This window comes from Caretta caretta, chromosome 17 (assembly GCF_965140235.1).
Source record: "Caretta caretta isolate rCarCar2 chromosome 17, rCarCar1.hap1, whole genome shotgun sequence".
NCBI lineage: Eukaryota > Metazoa > Chordata > Testudines > Cheloniidae > Caretta > Caretta caretta.
This window is the reverse complement of record NC_134222.1, coordinates 23,653,121-23,672,901: the sequence shown is the minus strand read 5'-3', so window position 1 is coordinate 23,672,901 and position 19,781 is coordinate 23,653,121. Positions and strand designations below refer to the sequence as shown.

The 19,781-nt window shown below is 51.5% G+C and overlaps 1 protein-coding gene across 20 annotated transcripts in view; it reads left to right on the top strand.

Moving 5' to 3' along the window:
- The window catches only part of TSPOAP1 (TSPO associated protein 1), a 242,914-nt gene that overhangs the window by 136,236 nt on the left and 86,897 nt on the right, over positions 1 to 19,781 (top strand). For all 20 annotated transcript variants that reach the window (XR_007353149.2, XR_012665321.1, XR_007353148.2 and 17 more), the window contains 3 exons: positions 4,701 to 4,810; positions 5,753 to 5,862; positions 18,627 to 19,439. Coding sequence is in view for 17 of the 20 variants with exons in the window: in XM_075120718.1 (XP_074976819.1) it covers positions 4,701 to 4,810; positions 5,753 to 5,862; positions 18,627 to 19,439 (1,033 nt within the window). In the remaining 3 variants the exon portion in view is untranslated. The remainder of the gene's footprint in view (positions 1 to 4,700; positions 4,811 to 5,752; positions 5,863 to 18,626; positions 19,440 to 19,781) is intronic.

The window sequence follows — 19,781 nt, the reverse complement described above, 5'->3', positions numbered from 1 at the left end:
GGAAATTTTGTCTGTATATTTTTCATGCAAAGGAAATGTAGCCAACCCCAAGCATTGAAAAATAATGAATTAAGCCTTAAAAAACATGAGATTGGCATAAAAATCATGAGAATTTTGTTTTTTTTTTGTCTCCAGTATTTTTAGCCTTTAGGCTGCACTCATTTCACATTTTCAAGATCTTCTCTGAAATCACAAGGGCTAGGATCTTACTTTTTTCAGTGAAAGCTGAGATTCTCATTAAATCACCTGACTCCAGGAGCTGAAGCTTCAAGAAAAACATGAAATATTGCGAGACTTGTGATAAAATCGCAAGAGCTGGCAGCACTCCAAGTGGTTTGGGTGCATTCTGTCTGACATACGCACACGTGTACCTAAGGCTGTAGAAAAGAGTTTCACAACATGTGTTATCTGAAAAATAGTGACTGTGTAATCTCAGAAAGCTGGCTTTCAAAAGAAAGATGAGAAGGACCTTCAGTCTGCAGGGCTTAAAAGCTCTTCTGGCTTACAAGAAATCCCAGATTGACAGAGATCGCAGTTCATGGTAGACTGTGCATTGCTCCTTAGTGAAGGCTGTTTCCCTGCCTACTTGCAACTTTCAAGCTTTGGCTGTTCCACGCCAGTCTGCAATAATTTGTAATGGGAGCAGTGCAGCCTTTTCACTTGTGTTCACATGTTTTGTTTTCCTTGTATTTGAGAAGAGCTGAACTGTTTTTACTTAAACTTTTAGAGATTTCTTCTTTGCTCAGGTGATTCTCAAAGCCTTCTGAAAGCAGAGGTAGTGGGACCATGGCCAGGTGCCAGATTGTCACCTTTTCTCTGGGGCTCATCAAAGTCTCAGGTGGCCATATAGCAGGCAGGAGCCAGGTAAAGTGCCGGATATCCCCAATAAAGGCTAGTAGGCAAATAGAACAAAGAAAAATGTCCTGCCCCTTTAAGGCTCACACCACCACCAGGATTTCCTCCAGCTGCAGCCCAAAGAGTTCATATGCATGCCAAATATCTGTCCTCATGTCAAGTCCTGTGGGGAGGTGGGGGTATGGGGCATTCAGGGCTCAGAGTAAAAACACAAGGCTGGATTTCTCGTCAACCAATGCCAGACACAGGAAGGCCCGGCCTCTAAACCTAGCCCACCACAGTGGCTCACCCTAGGCATAAGAGAAAGGACACAGGTTATCCTTTTTATACCTGCTACATAGCAAGCCCATCTGCAGGGCTCTCCCTCTACTGTGAGCATCTCAGACAAGCTCTCCAGAGCAGAGCCCATCCTTCCCATCTGTGGGCTGTTAACTTTTGCTTGATCAGCTGGGAGTTAGGCGTGTATCCCTATTACAGGGATAAATCATTGCTCCCAGTGATCGATTTACTGTTTACTATCTGTAGGAGCAGAGAAGAAGAAACGCTGCTCTTTGTATTTGACATCTGCTACCAGCCGCACAGACCAGAGGGAGTCAAGTAGGAAATTCTCAGAGTATATGAATAGAGAATGGGGGTAGAGGAAGTGTTTTCTGGGGAGAGGGAAGCTGATTTCAAATGAAAGTGGAAGAGGCTCCCAGTAGTAGGGGCTTTAGGATTCTACCTTTTTTTCTTAAAGCACAGCTTAGGCCCCAGTCTGCAAACACCTAACACCCGAGTTCAAGGGAGTTTCAATTTATATGTAAAATTCAGCACGGGCATAGTGTTTGCAGAGATTGGTGCCTGAATCGGTAGATCTGACGGCTGGACATTTCTGTCACTCACAGAGACAAAGTGCTTCATAGAAAGGATTGAAAAACCCTCAGAATGTTCACTTAAGAGACTGTGGTAATCACTTAAAACAATATATTGATTTGTTATTTAATTAGTATTAATTAGAGTTTCTTCTAATCTGGAAAACTATATTGTGCAGTTGTATACATTAATGACAGGTTTCAGAGTAACAGCCGTGTTAGTCTGTATTCACAAAAAGAAAAGGAGTACTTGTGGCACCTTAGAGACTAACCAATTTATTTGAGCATAAGCTTTCGTGAGCTACAGCTCACTTCATCGGATGCATACTGTGGAAAATACAGAAGATGTTTTTATAAACACAGACCATGAAAAAATGGGTGTTTATCACTACAAAAGGTTTTCTCTCCCCCCAAACCCACTCTCCTGTTGGTAATAGCTTATCTAAAGTGATCACTCTTCTTACAATGTGTATGATAATCAAGGTGGGCCATTTCCAGCACAAATCCAGGGTTTAACAAGAACGTCTGAGGAACAGTGGGGGGGAGGGGGGAATAGGTTACTTTTTATAATGTAACTTCATTATAAACTTTATAACTTCATTATAACTTCATTATAAAAAGTAACCAATTTCCCCTTGTTTATTCCTCCCCCCGCCCCCCTACTGTTCCTCAGACGTTCTTGTTAAACCCTGGATTTGTTCTGGAAATGGCCCACCTTGATTATCATACACACTGTAAGGAGAGTGATCACTTTAGATAAGCTATTACCAGCAGGAGAGTGGGGTGGGGGGAGAGAAAACCTTTTGTAGTGATAAACACCCATTTTTTCATGGTTTGTGTGTATAAAAACATCTTCTGTATTTTCCACAGTATGCATCCAATGAAGTGAGCTGTAGCTCACGAAAGCTTATGCTCAAATAAATTGGTTAGTCTCTAAGGTGCCACAAGTACTCTTTTTCTTTTTGTATACATTAAGTAATTATTGAATTTGCTTATTGAGATATAAATTTAATATTAACCATTCATGTTGGAAATAGGTTTGTACAGGCCTCAACTGCTACATATTGTTGTTACTAAAGCACTTTAGTGCAGACCCTCAGCCCTATTATTTCAGCACTATATTTATGAAGCATTTGGGAGAAAAACATTAGGAATAGAGAGAAAGTGAGGCTCAGAGGTGGCGACAGTACACAAGAGTATCATGCAGTAAGCAAGGACCTGAAAAGGGCTTGAAAAGTCTCCTGCTTGGTGGTGAGTGGTGAATTTCCACTGCAGAGCACAGCCGCTTATGGCACCAATTTCTGCAGAATTCAAGCTTTTAGTAAAAGTATTTTAGGCAACATGGTTACATTCATTTTACTTCTAAATATATAGTGAATGCAACCACTACACAGCTATCCTACTGAGTCTGCAGTTAGACAGCTGCCCTGCCTTTGCAGATTTGCCCTGTAGCTGTAGAGTGAAATTAACACAATGCTGGTGAGTTTCACTGCTGCTATTCAAATACCCTGGGCAGCCATGAAACTATCAAGATTCATGTCAGCTTCATGCTCCTGCTGTCTGGGAAATCTCTGAGCAGATCCAGGTGTAGGCACAGGAAGACCTAGACACTGTGATGATGGGTGTGGTACAGACAGACTGACAGAAGAAACTGAGATTGGGGAGGGGTAGAGTGCTAGAGATTTCTCCCCACCACTCCTCCGTGCTTCCAGGAGGCCAGGGGGGTAGAACAGGCGGGACCTGCCCCACTTGCAACATCCAGGAGATTCTCAAGAGGAGAGAAGAAAAGAGAAAGCTCCTTCACCCTTCCAGCAGGCAGGGGGCTACACAAGTAGAATAGACTGAGAATGAAATGTTGGCTCAATTGAAAACAGTGGGCCAGTCTGTATTCCACCTTGGTTCCAAGGCCAGGGATATTAGTTGACAGGTTCTTCATGGAGCTGTGAGCATAGGCATGTACTTAGTGCGGTTCACCCCGTCGCTGACACCTGCCCTTTTTGTGGCATGAGGGAGACCCTGGTATACATGTACCTCGAGTGTGCCAGGTTGCAGCCCCTTTTCCGGCACCTCCAGAACCTTCTCCTCAGGTTCTGGCTGCCCTTTTCCTTGCACCTCCCGATCTACGCACACCCCATCTGTGTTTCCACGAAGTTTTGAGACCTCCTCGTCAAACTCCTTCTGGCACTGGCCAAGGTGGCTGTCCACCGTACCAGGAGGAGAACGCTGGATGGGGAGGTGCTCTGTGACTGTGGGGTCTATTTCTACTTCTCCCTTCAATCCTCATCTGGGCAGAGTTCCACTGTGCTGCGTCCATGGGCTCCGTGGATGCCTTCAAGCAGCAGTGGGCGCTGTCTGGGCCTTTCTGGCTCCCTGATTTTGACCATTTGGTCTCACTCCCATCCGTTTTTCATTATTTGTCCCCTGAACTCATCTGGGCTCTGGTTTTGGTAGCTCCTCCCCTTAGGCTGGGGGGAGGGGCCTTTAGATGTGGGCAGACATAAGATGCTCAATAGGTGAAGACAGTGGCAAAACTCCTATACACTTAAATAGGGCCAGGATTTCACCCTTAATATACAGAGGTGGCTACAAAAGATGGAGCAGGGTCCAGGGATGGCACTTTCCCAGTTGCTGGGGATGGCAGAGGTTTCAGGCTTCTTACCAGGGACTTGTGCCTTGACCTCTCTAGAGGTGCCCTCTCACCACTTCTTTCATATCGACCTTGGACTGTAGATTTAGTCCTCTGACTACTAGATGTATTTTTATGTCCTGGAGCCAAGAATGTGCATCTGTTACCAATTCTAGCTTCCCAGAGCAGTTCCTACAGATAGTTTAACCATTCTCTGCTTCTCTGTGCAGTATACTACTGGTGTAATCAGACTGTATACACCAGCTCAGAAATAAGATTTCTGTTGCTTCACTGCTGTTGTGATCTTTCTGCCACTGTTCCTTTAGTCAGAGCTGTAGCCTCTCTCTCCTTATTTTTGTGTTTCTTAGGTGGACACTGCAAGTGAAATGGAAGAACTGGATGTTGATAGCATCTCTTTGATTCCAGAGTCAGAGAACCAAGGCCCTGCAAAACTCCAGGTCTTCCTAACTCGTTACAGGTACTGAACTACACACAAGGGCCTTGGTGTAAAGGGAAGGAAGAAATGAGGGGATTTTTGGCTACAGGGTTGATCTGTGGAGCAGGCTATCCCATAATTGTCCACTTTGGGGTTTCTTGCTCCTTTTTATGAGCATCTAGCACTATCCACTGTTGGAGACGAGATACTGGAGTAGATGGTGCATGCCTCTGATAGAGTTCGGGAATACCCATAGTGCTAAGGATCTATACAAACAAAAATAATAGTTGCATATGTCAAAACGTAGCAAACTCACAAGTTGTATAACCAGCAGGGCTGGCTGAAAATTTTCCTTTTCAACTGTTTTGTTTATGAAAATTGGGGTTTTAGTTATGCATATTTTTTTGTGAAAGTGCCTTCTTTCTGGGGAAAATGTCACATTTTCATCAAAGAACCATCAAAGCTGAAAAGTTTGCAGCTGCAAAACTAAAATGTAGTTTTTGACCAAAAACTTTCTGGTTTTGGCTGAAGTTTCGGTTTCAATTTTTTTTCAGCAAAAATCCAAAATTTTCCACAGAATAAACCCCCATTTTCTGGTCGGCTCTGATAATGATTGTGAAACGTTAATTCTGATACCCAAGGTAGTTATGGGGAAACATATGTACCCGTTTACTGTTCAGGATATGCAACTACAGTTTTAAAGACATAACATCCTCTTAGCTGCAAATGGCCTGGGACAATTACTTGCTCACCATGAATAGATCCAATGTGTACCACGAGATCTGAGCCCTGGGCTAGTAGGGAGCCCATGGACTCAAAAAGTTTGGGTCCAAGGATCCAGGAAGCAGCTATGCTTTGGCCTTCCTCGGAAGCACTGGCTACTCCCAGAGGCAGGATACCAGCCTCAGTTGACCAGTGAGCTGATGTAGTGTGACCAGTGGAAGCTGCTGTACAAAGTACATTTTATTGTTGCATGTGTTTCAGCTATAATCCTTTTGATGGTCCTAATGAGAACCCGGAGTCAGAGCTCCCACTGACTGCTGGAGAGTATATTTACATCTATGGGGACATGGACGAGGATGGCTTCTTTGAAGGTGGGTTTGATGGAACGAGATGTGACTGGCATCATGAAAAAACAGAGAGGCACTTAATGATTTTTACAGCTATAAGGAAACAAAAGATCATAAGGTCAAAGTGGGCAGCAGCATAAGTGAGTGCAGCTCTCATGACTTCATGGGGAAGGCATTTATTTACGCCAGGGTTGAATTAAGACCCGAGGGTGAAATCCTGGCCCCATTGAAGTTAGTTGGAGTTTTGCCATTAGCTTCATTAGAGCCTGGACTTCACCCATAGTGTTTTACCTGAACTCTTTCTGACTCTTTAACAATAGGCATCACACTTTTCTCTCAAAGAGTCGACAGTTGGTAATGCCATGATGCACCCACTGGTGCCAAGGGTTTAAGACATTGCCTTGCACTTATCCTGGGCTCCCAATACACTTGTTACAGCTCTGGTGTTGCACGACATAGCCCCACCACCCTTGGTGTTTGGCATTCTCTACGAACTCAGGAATTGAGCTGAGCAATTACTAATTCAGTACTACAGAACTACAGTTCAGGGGCTGAATCAAAGCATCCAGAAAAAGCCGGTTGGATTTGAACCAAAACAACATTTAAATTTTGTTTTTATTGAATTGAAAACTCAAAAAAATTGTTTTGAATCCCAGAAATGTTTTGAGTTGACTAGAAATTATTATTTTTCATGTTTTTGATTAGTTTCAAGTCGACCAAAACATTTTCAGTTGACTTGAAACAAAATTGATTTCCATTTTAAAGTTTTTTTTATCCTTACTTGTGTGTTTTTCATCAGGGTTCTGAGAGCTCCCTCTTCTAAATCACACCAAAGAGTGATGCTAACGCTGATGATTGTGGATCCCCCTAGACCCCTCCATGTCAATATGTTGGTGTTTACATTTGCCCTTTGTCAGTGGTCTTTTAGACAGGTTTATATCCTCTGTATATTCATTGTGGCAGAGCTCTGACCTTGTCCCTGTGGGTCCCGCGCTTCCAGGCAGTTTATGCTAGCTTCAGAGGCTCACTGCAACCCTCCATGTAGCCCTCCTCTCTCTAGGGCCAGGGATACAGTCTACTGAGCTCTTTTCATCATAAGCCAGCAAGGAGGTTGGTGAGAGAACTCCCACAGTCTCTGTTGCTCCTACAGCCTCATGCCAAAACAGTTTAGTCTCGTGTCCTGACAGGGGCCTGTTTTCCCCTCCCAGGAGGTGTTTCTGTAGTGGTGAGTTTGGGGGAACCTGGGCCCGCCCTCTACTCCGGGTTCTGGCCCAGGGACCCTAATGGTAGCAGCTGTTGGCAGCCAACCTTTTACTGCCAGAGTTGCTACATTTCCCTGGGCCACTTCCCCACAGCTCTCCTGCTTCTCCCTTCTTCACCCTTATCTTAAGGCTCCCTTACCAATGACTAGTGTCTTCATTAACAAGCTCTTCTACCACACTTCCTCTCCCCTGATTCCTCTCTGCCAAACTGGAGTGAGCCCTTTTATAGTATCAGAGGGGCCTTAATTAGAGTCAGGTGGTCACATTAGCTTAATGGCCTCACCTGACTCTTTGCAGGTTAATTGGAGTCAGGTGTTCTCATTAGCCTGGAGCAGCCCCTGCTCTGGTCAGTCAGGGAACAAAAAACTGCTAATCCAGTGGCCAGCATATCGGCCTTCTGCTCCTCTGCTGTACCCAACTGGCCTGGAGGGAGGAGAGAGACTGCTGCTCCTGGGCCTTGGGCCCTTGCTGCCACTGCCCCTGCTCCCCTGGCTGGGCCGAACACCACCCACCCACCACCCTTCTCTGCTACCTGGTTGCTGGCTAGCTGCTGGACTCCCCCACCCACTCTTGGGTTCTGTTGCTACTGCTCCAACTACTGCCCCTTGGGGGGGGGGGGGGCTGGTGCTACCTCTGCCGGGCGATGGGGCACGTCCAGGGGGACTGCCCCTTGGCCCAGCACGGAGAGGCATCTGGGAGCCGCCCCTCCTCCTACTCAGTCCATCACTGCTCCCACTCGGGCCCCAGGGGTGCTCCCCACAGCACGCCCAGACAAGCGGGAGAGCCCCGCCTTTGCTGCCTGCAATCCGGCGGGGTCCCTAGAGGAGGGTGCGGCAGGGATACCGCCGAGCATGGGAGAGGGCCCGCCCCAGGGGGAATCTTCCCTCTCTCATTCCGCCCCACCGCTGCCTCCCACGGTCCCTGAGCCATCGTCCTTGTCCCCCGACCCGACCCCTGTTAGCCGGCCCCCTGATGATGCCATGGAGGGCTGGGCTCTAGTCCAGGGGAAGCGGGGCAAGCGGAGGGCTCGTGGTCCACTTCTTTCCACCGATGCGGAAGCCCCCCAGCAGACCAGAAAGGGGGACGCCGATGCCGAGCCCTCTGCCTTGCCTGTGGGGGCGTGCCATCCCCTGGTGCCGGCTGGGGAAAACGTGGCAGCACGGGAGGGCAGTACCGTCCCTCCTTTGGGGTCCCTTCCCTCCAAGGCCCCCGATGGAGCCCCACCTGCCCCGTTACCATCCAGAACCCCCGTGAGCCCCGGGGCGAGCGTCACTTCGGGCACTGGCGGGGAGACCTCCGGGGTGGCGGAAGGAGAGCTCCCCTCCATTTACGAGGAGATCGAGGCCCTGGGTCTGACCCCAGTCACCCCAGGGGGGAGGACGACCCTTTGCTAGCGGGCCCCGATCTGAGCGACTTCACCCCGGCCCCGCCTTCTCCATGTCCCCTTCCCCTAACCGCTGTTTCTGCTCCCGCCTCTGAGGGTTCCCTGGGCTCCTCCATCTACCTGGCTGCGGGTGGCACCCTGCTGTTGGCTGCGGAGCCCACCGAGGCGGCCGCTGGTGCCGTGCGGCTGGGACCTGAGCCTCGTGGGCGTGGGGCGACCGACCTCCTTCCCAGACGGGGACCCAACTGAAGATGCTGTGGCTTCTACGCTGGCCATGGTGCCGGAGCCCAGCGTCATAGAGGGCCCCCTACCCCGCCCCCAGCTCCCTGAGCTGGATCGAGAGGGGCCATTTCCCAATGGTCTGGCTCCTGGGACTCAGGATCCTGCTTTTGCCCCTCTCCCTGACTCTGCACCCGACCCTTACCTTGCCCCTACTCTAGATCCCTGCCCTGCCCCTGATGTCAACCTCGTCCCTGCCCCCTCAGTCTCCCGTGATATCGTTGCCGCCTCTGGGGCCGTCATCTCCTCGCTCCTAGAGGATAGCCCCCAGGGAGCGGCTTCTGTATTCCCCAGTCCCGACTCACTAGGGGCTGCTACCTTCCCTCCGCCGCCCCCACTTGAGCCAGGGTTTGAGGAGGGCAGCGTGGCACCAGCCCATTGGGCGCCATGTCGGGGGTCCGCCCCTTGCCTGCCTGTTTCGGTGGGCCACGGGCCTGTGTCAGTGGTCCCTCCGGAGGACAGCCGGGGAGTAGTGACCCCGGCCCCCCATACGCTGCGAGAGGAGCTGCGGGAGTTCCTTGAGGACGTCCGGGGCTCCCGTAATAAGGTGCAGCTCGCCCTGCAGCGATGGGGGGATTTCCATCTAATCCTCCGGGCCGTGAGGGCCCTCATGGGGGAGAGTAAAAGGACCAGGAAGCAGGCTGCTGCAGCCTACCAGCTGGTCCACCTCTTCTGTGACTCCCTACTTACCTACGGGGTAGGTCACGGATTGTTGCCGGCAAGGATCCCACCCCAGCCCTCCTCATGGCACCTCTCACCATCACAACGTTAACACTCGGGGCTGTAGGATGGGTCTCCGCAGGTGCCAGGTGCTCTCCTTCCTTCGGGAGGGAGGGTACTCCGTGGTTTTCCTGCAGGAGATCCATACGGATCCAGCCGCCTAAGCTTGCAGAGTGCTCTGGGACGAACTCCCGACGGTCAGCACGGGCGACCGAGACCGGCTAGAGCTGCCTCTCACTCTGGCCGAGTTCTCGGAAGCCCTTCGCCACATGCCCACCAATAAATCTCCGGGCATGGACGGGCTGACCGTGGAGTTCTACCGCGTGTTCTAGAACGTCCTTGGCCCAGACCTAGTCACCTAGTTTGCAGAGCGGGGTCCTCCCTCTTTCGTGCAGGCGAGCCATGCTCGCCTTATTGCCAAAGAAGGTGGACCTCTGTGATTTACGAAATTGGCGTCCCGTCTCACTCCTCAGCACGGACTACAAGGTCGTAGCGAAAGCCATCTCGCTGTGGCTAGTGTCCGTGCTGGCGGACATGATCCACCGTCCCGGGCCGCACCATCTTCGACAACCTATATCTGGTCCGGGACCTCTTGGAACTCGGGTGTAGGGACGGTCTGTCGTTCGCCCTCCTGTCCCTGGATCAGGAGAAGGCGTTCGACAGGGTGGATCACGGGAATCTCCTGAGCACTCTGTGAGCGTTTGGCTTTGGACTCCAGTTTGTGGGTTTTCTCCAGGTGCTGTACGCCTCCGCAGAGTGTCTGGTCAGGCTCAACTGGACCCTGACCGAAGCAGTCAGCTTCGGGCGAGGAGTATGGCAGGGGTGCCCCCTCTTGGGCCAGCTGTACGCTCTGGCAATCGAGCCCTTCCTCTATCTCCTCCGCAGGAGGTTGACGGGGTTGGCGCTACGGGAGCCGGAGCTGCGGCTGGTCCTGTCGGCATACGCCAATGATGTGCTCCTCGTGGTCCAGGACCCGGGTGACTTGGCGCGGGTGGAGGCTTGCCAGGGCGTCTACTCGGCAGCCTCCTCCGCCCGGGTCAACTGGGTCAAGAGCTCTGCCTTGGTGGTAGGGGACTGGTGGCAGGCGAGCTCCCTCCCACCCGCGCTTCAAGCCATTCGGTGGAGCGCTGGTCCGCTGCTCTATCTCGGCGTTCACCTTTCTGCCACGCATCCATCTCCGCCGGAGAACTGGCAGGGTTGAGGGCAGGGTGGTAGAGCGGCTCCGGAGATGGACAGGACTACTCCGGTGTCTGTCCTTTTGAGGGCGGGCACTGGTGCTCAATCAACTAGTCCTGTCCATGCTCTGGTACCGGCTCAACACCCTGGTCCCGGCCCCGGATTTCCTGGCCAACCTCCGGACACTGATTCTGGAGTTCTTCTGGTCAGGACTGTACTGGGTCTTTGCAGGCGTTCTCCATCTACCCCTGGAGGAGGGAGGGCAGGGTCTGAAGTGTCTCCGCACTCAAGTCCATGTCTTCTTTCTCCAGGCCCTGCCGAGGCTCCTTTATGGTGCAGGTAGTCTGGCATGGAGCGTACTGGCGCACGCCTTCCTGCACCGCTTCCGAGGGCTCCGATATGACCGGCAGCTCCTTTATCTTCATCCAAGGGGTCTTCCGCGAGACCTCTCCGGGCTGCCAGTCTTCTACCAGGACCTCCTCCGGACCTGGAAACTGTTCACAGCGACCAGGTCCATGGCAGCCTCCGTGGGGGAAGATCTCCTCGCGGAGCCCCTGCTACACAACCCCCAGCTCCGTGTACAGGTGGCGGAGTCCCCCTCCGTGTGCCAGAGGTTGGTCGTGGCAGAAGTCACCAGAGTCGGAGACCTCCTGGACTACGACCAGGGAGACTGGCTGGATCCCCTGACGCTCGCTCAGCGCATGGGGCTCTCCAGACCTCGTACTCCCCTGCGCGTACTTCAGGAGGTGAGGGTCACTTTGCCGCCCACTGCTCGGGTTTACCTCGACTGGGTCCTACGAGAGGGCGCGCCCTGCCCACCCTCCACTCCAGGCCCTCCGGACCTTTTCATCGGGCCCCTGCCCCATGGACCTGACCAACCCCCCCGCCCCTTCACTGTGAGCCGGCTACGCGAGCTGCAGCCGGTCCGGTTCCAGACCGCACCAAGGAAACATCTCTACACGCTCGTGCTCCACATCCTTCACGTCCTCACCCTCGCGTCCTGCCCTGACACAAAGTGGTGGGACCTCTTGCCACCTCTAGAAGGTGAGGAGCCCTGGTGGGCCAGCCTATATTCCACCTTAGTCCCGAGGCCCGCTGGGGATATCAGTTGGCGGCTCCTTCACGGGGCCGTGAGCAAGGGTGTGTACTTGGCACGGTTCACCCCAATCCCGGACACCTGCCCTTTTTGCGATGTGAGGGAAACCCTGGTGCACGTCTAGCTGGTGTGCGCCAGGCTGCAGCCCCTATTCCGGCTCCTCACGAATATTTTGTTAAGGTTTTGGTTGCACTTTTCCCCTCACCTCCTTATCTACGCACTCCCTGTCCGTGGTCCCACTAAGTCGCGGGACCTCCTGGTCAACCTCCTCCTGGCCCTGGCTAAAGTGACCATCTATAAAACCAGGGTGAGGAGGTTGGCCAATGGAGTCTCCTGTGACTGTGGGGCCTATTTCCAATCCTCACGCCTCCGAGCAGAGTTCCTCTGGGCGGCGTCCACTGACTCCTTTGACGCCTTTGAGGAGCAGTGGGCGCTGTCTGGGGTTCTCTGCTCAGTGTTCCCATCCGGTTCCCTTCGTTTGACCCTTTGACCGCACTCCTGTCCCTGTTGTTCATTAGTTGTCCCCCGTAATTAATTGGTTTTCCAGGTCCTGTGGACACCCCCCTTAGGCTCGGGGGGGGGGGAGGGTTCCTTTAGCCGCCCACTTCCTGGATCCCAATAAGGCTCCTCTGCTGTACCCAACTGGCCTGGGTCTATCACATAATGCAAGCCAATTTGAAAGAATTTTTCAGTGTTAAAGGAATAACTGATTCAGTTAGTTCTTCGTCGAGTGCTAGCTCATGTCCATTCCAGTGTAGGTGGGGGCGCGCCGCATGCACCATCGCTGGAAAGTTTTTCCATCAGTGGTATCCATAGGGTCAGCTCTTGTGCCCCCTGGATTGGCACCTTCATGGTGTGGTATATAGGAATATGCCACCCCGCCGGCCCCTCAGTTCCTTCTTATCGTATTTGGGGGATCACTGGAACATTGTTTGCAGTGCTACTCTTCAATAGGCTTCTGTTCTGTAAATAGTTAGAATTAGAATAAGTTAGCACATAGTCAAGTAGCCTAGTGTAGTTAGAAGTGCTCCCCATCCTGCGGGGCTAGGCCAACTTGGGCTCCTGGGGTATGCCTCGGTCCCAGGGTTTCAAATAGTGTGCAGGGTGGCACAAACCGATGCTGGTGAATGATCTGCAGGATACTTGTCTGAAGTACCTGGGAGAGGGCCACATGCAAGATTGATGCCAGATCTATAAGAACTTCAAGCTGAGGACAAAAAAGGAGAGGGACAATAGACTTAGATTCCTACTCATGGAGGTAACACTTCATTCCTCCTCGGAGCCACAGGCAGAATCGGCACCAGGCACCTTGGTATCTGTTGGAAGTGCCCCGGCCTCCCTGAGAGAGGTACAGAGTGATTCCACATCCCTGGCGCCAATGAAAGACTCTGTCCCCAGTCTCGCATTGTTTCTCCAATGTGCAAGAAGTCAGTGCCAACTCTGGCCTCCCGGTACCGCTCCCCATCACCAGTGCTGAAGAAGAGATAGATAAAGTCAGACCAGGGGTGCTCTGACCCCAAGACATAAGGCCACAGAAAGAGTGGAGCCTGTGCCGGGTCACTCTGAGGTATGGGAAGGGGACCATTGAGTCTGGTACCGGTGGACTCCCTGCCTAGAGAGAGCCACCAAGGTGATACAGCCCTGGCTCTACCATTGATGCTGGAGGCTATTGAGGTGGCCAGGAGCCTCCTTGCTCTCCCAGTACCGCCATCCCCGTCAGGTTGTGGACTGTTGATGACAGCTCCAGCACCGCAGGATGCCTCAACGTTGAAGCAGGTGCCACTAGAGGGCAAGCCAGCAATGATGGTGCGGCACCACCATTCATTGAGCTCTCCCTCCCTGCGCTGCTCCTTGTCACAGCAACACTCCTTATCGCAGCACCGGTCCCCGTCTCAGCACTACTCCACTGTGATCACCCAGGAGTGGGTCCTTGGGCTGTGAATTGGAGGCAGAATCGTACACCTCCCAGAGGAGCAGGTACCAGGCTGACCATAGACACCCAGCAGCTATGGCACAAAGGCACGTACTGATAGCATGGTCATCGACACAATGGTAAATGCCAGTGCAGTGGCCAGTGTACCCTTGGGTGATCCATCCGTTTCAAGATTTCCACTCCGGATGCTCTTGGCACCACTGGAGGTGAGAGCGCCTCTGCCTTCCCCATCTGAAAGGGGTTTAATCCATCCTGCTGAGGTTGACACCAGGACACAGGGCAACAGAAGCGGTAGAAGGCCCAGTTCTGGTACAAGCTTCATTGTCCTCCTCCCCAGACCAGGCAGTGGCGGGGATGACCATGGTACCCACGCAAGATGACTATAGGACTCATTAAGAGCTTCTACATTGCAACACACAGAACTTGGGAATACAGGCTGAGGAAATCTGAGTCAGCCCATGGCCCTGATGGACATATTAGTGCCCTTTAAAGAGTGGCCCTGCCTTTAAATGATGTCATCTTGCAGCCCGTAAAGACTCTGTGGCAGACTCCTGCTTCCCTCCAGCCCACAGCTAAGTGGATGGAAAGGAAATATTTTGTGCCTCCCAAGGGATATGAGGATCTTTATACTCACCCTCCACCAGGCTTGCTGGTTGTCATGGCAGCTAATGAAACGGAGAAACAGGGGCAATAAGGGCCATCGCCTAATGCGAAAGAGGCCAAGAAGCTGGACTTATGGGGCAGGAAGGTATACTCAACGCGGAGCCTCCAGCTGAGAATAGCCAACCGTCAAGCCCTTGGGCCATTATGATTTTGTTTTCTGGTCAGCCATGACAAAATTTAAGGAACTCTTACCTTCAGAGTCCCGGACTAAATTCTTGGCCCTTGTAGAGGAGGGTAACGTGGTGATCAAAGCATCTCTCCAAGCTGCCTTGGACATGGCGGACTTGGCAACCTGATTCATGGCCTCAGCAGTGATCATGAGGTGGAGGTCCTGGCTTCAGTCCTCAGGACTATCCTATGAAGTCCAACAGACTATTCAGTACCTACCCTTTGAAGGGAACTCCCTTTTCTTGGAGCAGACTGATGCTAAGCTCCATAGGCTAAAGTACTGAAGGGCTATTTTAAAATCCTTGGGTCTCCACACCCCAGCCCCAGCTCAGAAACACTATAAACCCCAACCTATGGGCCAGCTCTATCCTCCACAGCATCCTCAGCAGAGGCAAGAGTATAGACACAGGAGGAATAAGAAGGAGGAGGCCTACACCTCACTTCTCATCAGCCCCCACATCTGCTCCCAGAAGACACTCAACGGAACCGAAGCAGATCTTCTCGGGGGCGCCTGCAGACAGCATACCAGGATAGTGCCTGGATCTTATCTCCCCTGTTTGTTGACCAGTTGTCCCTCTTCTGCCAAGCGTGGACCCGCATTACCTTGGACTGTTGGGTATTTCTCATGGTGGAAGTGGGATATACCCTGCAGTTCAGTTGTTTCCCTCCCCGTCCCTCTTGAGGGACCCTTCTCATGAGAGACTTTTTGCCCAGGAGGTGTAGCCACTCCTAAGGGCGGGAGCTGTGGAGGAGGTTCCTCTGGAGTTAAGAGGTTTTACTCACGTTACTTCCTAATCCTGAAGGCCAATGGTGACTTCAGACCCATCCTGGATCTGTGAAACCTCAACAAATTCATGAAAAAGCTGAAGTTCCACAAGATCTCCCTGGCCTCTGTTGTCCCCTCCCTGGATTCAGGGGATTGGTACACTACCCTTGACTTAAAGGACCTGTATTTTCACATGGCCATCTTCCCAGGTCACAAGATGTACCTCTGATTCATGGTAAACCAGAAACATTATCAGTTCAGCGTTCAATCCTTTGGTCTGTCGTGTTCCAACAGATGTTCATGAAGTGCATGGGAGTTGTGGCATCCTTTCTCAGGAGGAGAGGGGTGAAAGTATACCCATACCTGGATGACTGGCTGATCTAAAGTCGATTGAGAGATCAGGTGAAGGCGCATGTAGAGCAGATACAGTCAACATTCCAGAATCTGGAGCTGTTGATAAATATGCAAAAGTCAACTTTTTTGCCAGTTCAGAGAATAGAGTTCATAGGGGCAGTTCTGGACTCGATCCAGGACAGAGCCTTCCTCCCAGAAAGCTGATTCAGAGCCATTGAATCTCTCATGAACGGTTTGAGAGTTTTCCCCATCACCACAGCGGGAAACTGCTCAAAGCTTCTGGGGCACATGGCTTCTTGTACCTGTGTGGTGCAACACGCGTGACTCTGTCTGTGGCCCCTCCCATTATGGTGGGCATCGGTGTCCATACTGGATCGATATCCTCTGGACAAGGTGATCACACTTCTGTCACTAGTGATTTCGGCCCTTTGGTGGTTGCTGGATCAGAACCCAGGTGTCCCCTTTTCGTGGCCCACCGCTTCAATGTCCCTAGTCACAGACTCATCAGAGATGAGCTGCGGCAGCGAATCTTACCTATCAGTGTGATAGAGCTAAGGGCGGTTTGCTTAGCCTGCCAGGCGCTCCGACCCCACTTAGAAGGCAAGTGCATCTCAGTCTGCATAGACAACACAACAATGTTTTACACAAACAAGCAAGGGAGAGCCAGCTCCTCCACCCTTTGCCAGGAAGTGTTGAGCCTATGGGACTTTTGTATAGCCCACTCCATTCACCTGGAAGCCTCCTACATACCAGGGTCGCAGAACAGGCTGGCAGACCACCTCAGCAGATCCTTTTCCAACCATCACGAGTGATCCATTCGCCCAGATGTCTTAAACGCTATTGTCCCACAAGTGGGGGTTTCCCCAGTGGACCTAGTCATGACGAGGCACAACAGGAAGTACCCTCAGTTCTGCTCCTTCCTGGGGCACAGTCCGGGCTCGCTCACAGATGCCTTTCTCCTTCCCTGGAAGGGGAGGCTCTTTTACGTGTTCCCTCCCACTCCTCTTATACATAAAGTTCTGCTCAGGGTCAGAAGGGACAAAACGTGATTAACCCTGCTGGAACTCTCGGTGGACACACCGATCAGCCTAGACTTGATCTCTTGGGACCACAGCCGCCTACTCTACCTGAACCTTGAATGCCTCCCCTGGCAGCATGGAACCTCCATGGCTGAACCAGGAGGAACAGTCTTGTTCACCTCCGGTACAGGAGGTGCTCTTGGGTAGCAGACAAGAACCGCCTATCTGACTAAATGGAAGAGGTTCTCGATCTGGTCAGCACAGAAAGGCGTTTCACCTACAGAATCCTCACTGCCCCTCATTCTGGACTAGCTGCTTTATTTAAAGCAGGAGGGATTGACAATGTCATCCATAAGGGTTCATTTAGCTGTGATCTCTGCATTTCACCGTGGAGTGAACGGCCAGTCAGTGTTTTCAAACCTAATTGCAACCATTTCTCGAAGGGTTTGAAACAACTCTACTAACAAGTACCCCAGCCTCTGCCCCCTTGGGACCTTAATTTGGTATTGACAAGGCTGATAGGACACCCATTCGAGCCACTGGCAATGTGCTTTTTGCTCTATCTTTATTTGAAGGTGGCTTTTCTCATGGCCATCACCTCAGCCAGAAGAGTCCTCACCTCTGAACCACTGTATATGGGCTTTTTCAAGAACAAGATATGGCTCCGGCCACACCCGTCTTTCCTCCCTAATGTGGTCTCTCAATTTCATAGTAGCCAGGACATTTTTATCCCGGTCTTCTAGCCTAAGCCGCACTCTAGCAGGGAGGAACAGAGGCTCTACTCACTGGATATGAGACGTGCGCTGGCATTCTACATAGAGAGGACTAAGCCATTTAGAAAGACCACCCAACTCTTCGTAGCCATCGCAGGCAGAATGAGAGGCAGTCCAGTTTCTGCCCAGAGAATTTCTTCTTGGATTACATCTTGCATCTGCACTTGTTGTGACCTGGTGAAGTCCTACATCCTTGCTTGATGGCTCATTCTATAAGGTTGCAAGCATCAGCGGTGGCGTACGCAGCACAGGTCCCAATCCAGGATATCTAGAGAATGCGACCTGGTCGCTGATCCACAAGTTTACCTCAAACTACGCCATCACTCAGCAGGCTAGAGATGATGCAGGTTTTGGCCAAGCGGTGCTAGTCTGCTTGTCAGTGAAACTCTGATCCCACCACCTGACCACCTTAGGAATCCCCTGCATTGGAATGGACATGAGCAAACACTCGAAGAAGAAAAGACGGTTACTAACTTTTCTGTAACTGTTGTTCTTCGAGATGTGTTGCTCATGTCCATTCCAAAACCCGCCTTCCTACCCCTCTGTCAGAGTTGCAGTCAAGAAAGAACTGAGGGGGCAGTAGGGCAGCAGGTATCTATATACTGCGCCATGTAGGCGTCACTCCATGGGGCACCATAGCCGATCTGATGGATACCACTGGGGGACAGTGCACATGGCGTGCGCACACCTACATTGGAAGGTTAGTAACCGTTTTTCTCCTTCTGCACTGCCCCAGGCCATGAACTCTTGCTTTGGGTAATTGTACAAATCCTCCAAAACAAAGATTCCACTCCATGCCCTAACTGGTATTGATATTGGGTTGGAAAGGCTAGAGAAGAAGGTTTAAGGTAGTAAAAGGAGTGTGACTAGATGAAATAAAAGGAAAGGAAGCTTAGTCTAAATATCTAGAAATACTTCCTAGTTCCTAGGCTGTGAAATACTCTCCAAGGGAAGTGGTGGAGACCCCATCCTGTGGAACATGTAGAACCAGATGGGACAAAGTGCGAGGAAATGGAGGGAGCAGTCCTTTCCTGGCAGAGTGCTGTGCTCGCTGTGGCCTGACAGGGCTTCTCTCTTCTGATCATGTTGGGATAGTGATTGGCCAGGGATGCTGCTCTCTTTTCTCTCTACCACTGCTAGGTTTGGAGTCTGAAGAGCAGGTGTGGTGATAACGGGTTTCCTGTTTCTCATCTAGGGGAGCTAATGGATGGCAGGAGAGGGCTGGTCCCCTCCAATTTTGTTGAACAAGTTTCAGATGATGACCTCATGACCTTTCTGCCTCCAGAGGTAAATGATCTCACCCAGAGCTCGTACCACGAGAGGATTTTTGTTGGTGCAAGCACTAGCAGTGGAGAGAGAAGTGATCACTCTGCTGATGAGGCCAGTATCAGTCCATTGCCTGGTAGACCAGAAGACCAGGAGGAGCCTGTCAGTCACACAGCAGTGCCTTACCCGAGAAAGCTGACTCTGGTCAAACAGCTCACCAGAAGCATAGTTGTAGGCTGGGAGCCACCACTTTTGCCAGCTGGCTGCGCAGACGTACAGAGCTATAACGTCTATGTGGATGCAGAGTTATGCCAGAATGTGAAGAGTGGCTCTCAAACTAAAGCTGTGATCGAGAAGCTGGACTTGGAGCTGAAAGCCTATCGCATCTCTGTGCAAAGTGTGACAGACCAAGGAAGCTCCGATAAGCTGCGGTGCACTTTCTGTGTAGGGCAAGATTTCTGCATAGCACCAATGCTGCTGAAAATCAGAAGCATGACAGCGACCTCAGCAGAAGTGACCTGGCTACCGTGCAACAGCAACTACGTTCATGCAGTGTACCTCGATGAGGAAGAGTGTGATACCACAAAGCCAGGTGTCTACTGGTACACTTTCCGCAGCCTGCGCCCGAGCACTCAGTATGTTGCCAAGGTGGAGGCCCGGCCCCCCGGGGTGCTCTGGGAGTTGCCCCAGGAGAGGCGTGAGAAGAAGTCAGCAGCGATACACTTCACTACTCCCTTAGCAGGTACTGGGGACAGAGGGGGACAAACAATGCAGTTTACTAGGTGGTTTCTCTGATTTCCAAAGAGTAACACTTGGAGCTGGGGCTGGGATTCCCAGTTCCAGAAGACATAACTGCACTAGCTCTCCTTGAGTTACTATGCTAAAACCAGAATGTAGCGGGAGCAGTGGGAGGGCTAGCCACCCCGAGTGGCTGCCCATCAGAGACACTAACTACATACACAGGGTGGCTAGCCCTTCCCACAGCTCATGCTGATGCAGCTACTCTCTATTTTTGGCATTCTAGCTTGATGAGAGCTAGCCTGTGTATGTCAGAGCCCCAGCTCTAAGTATAGACAGGCTTAAG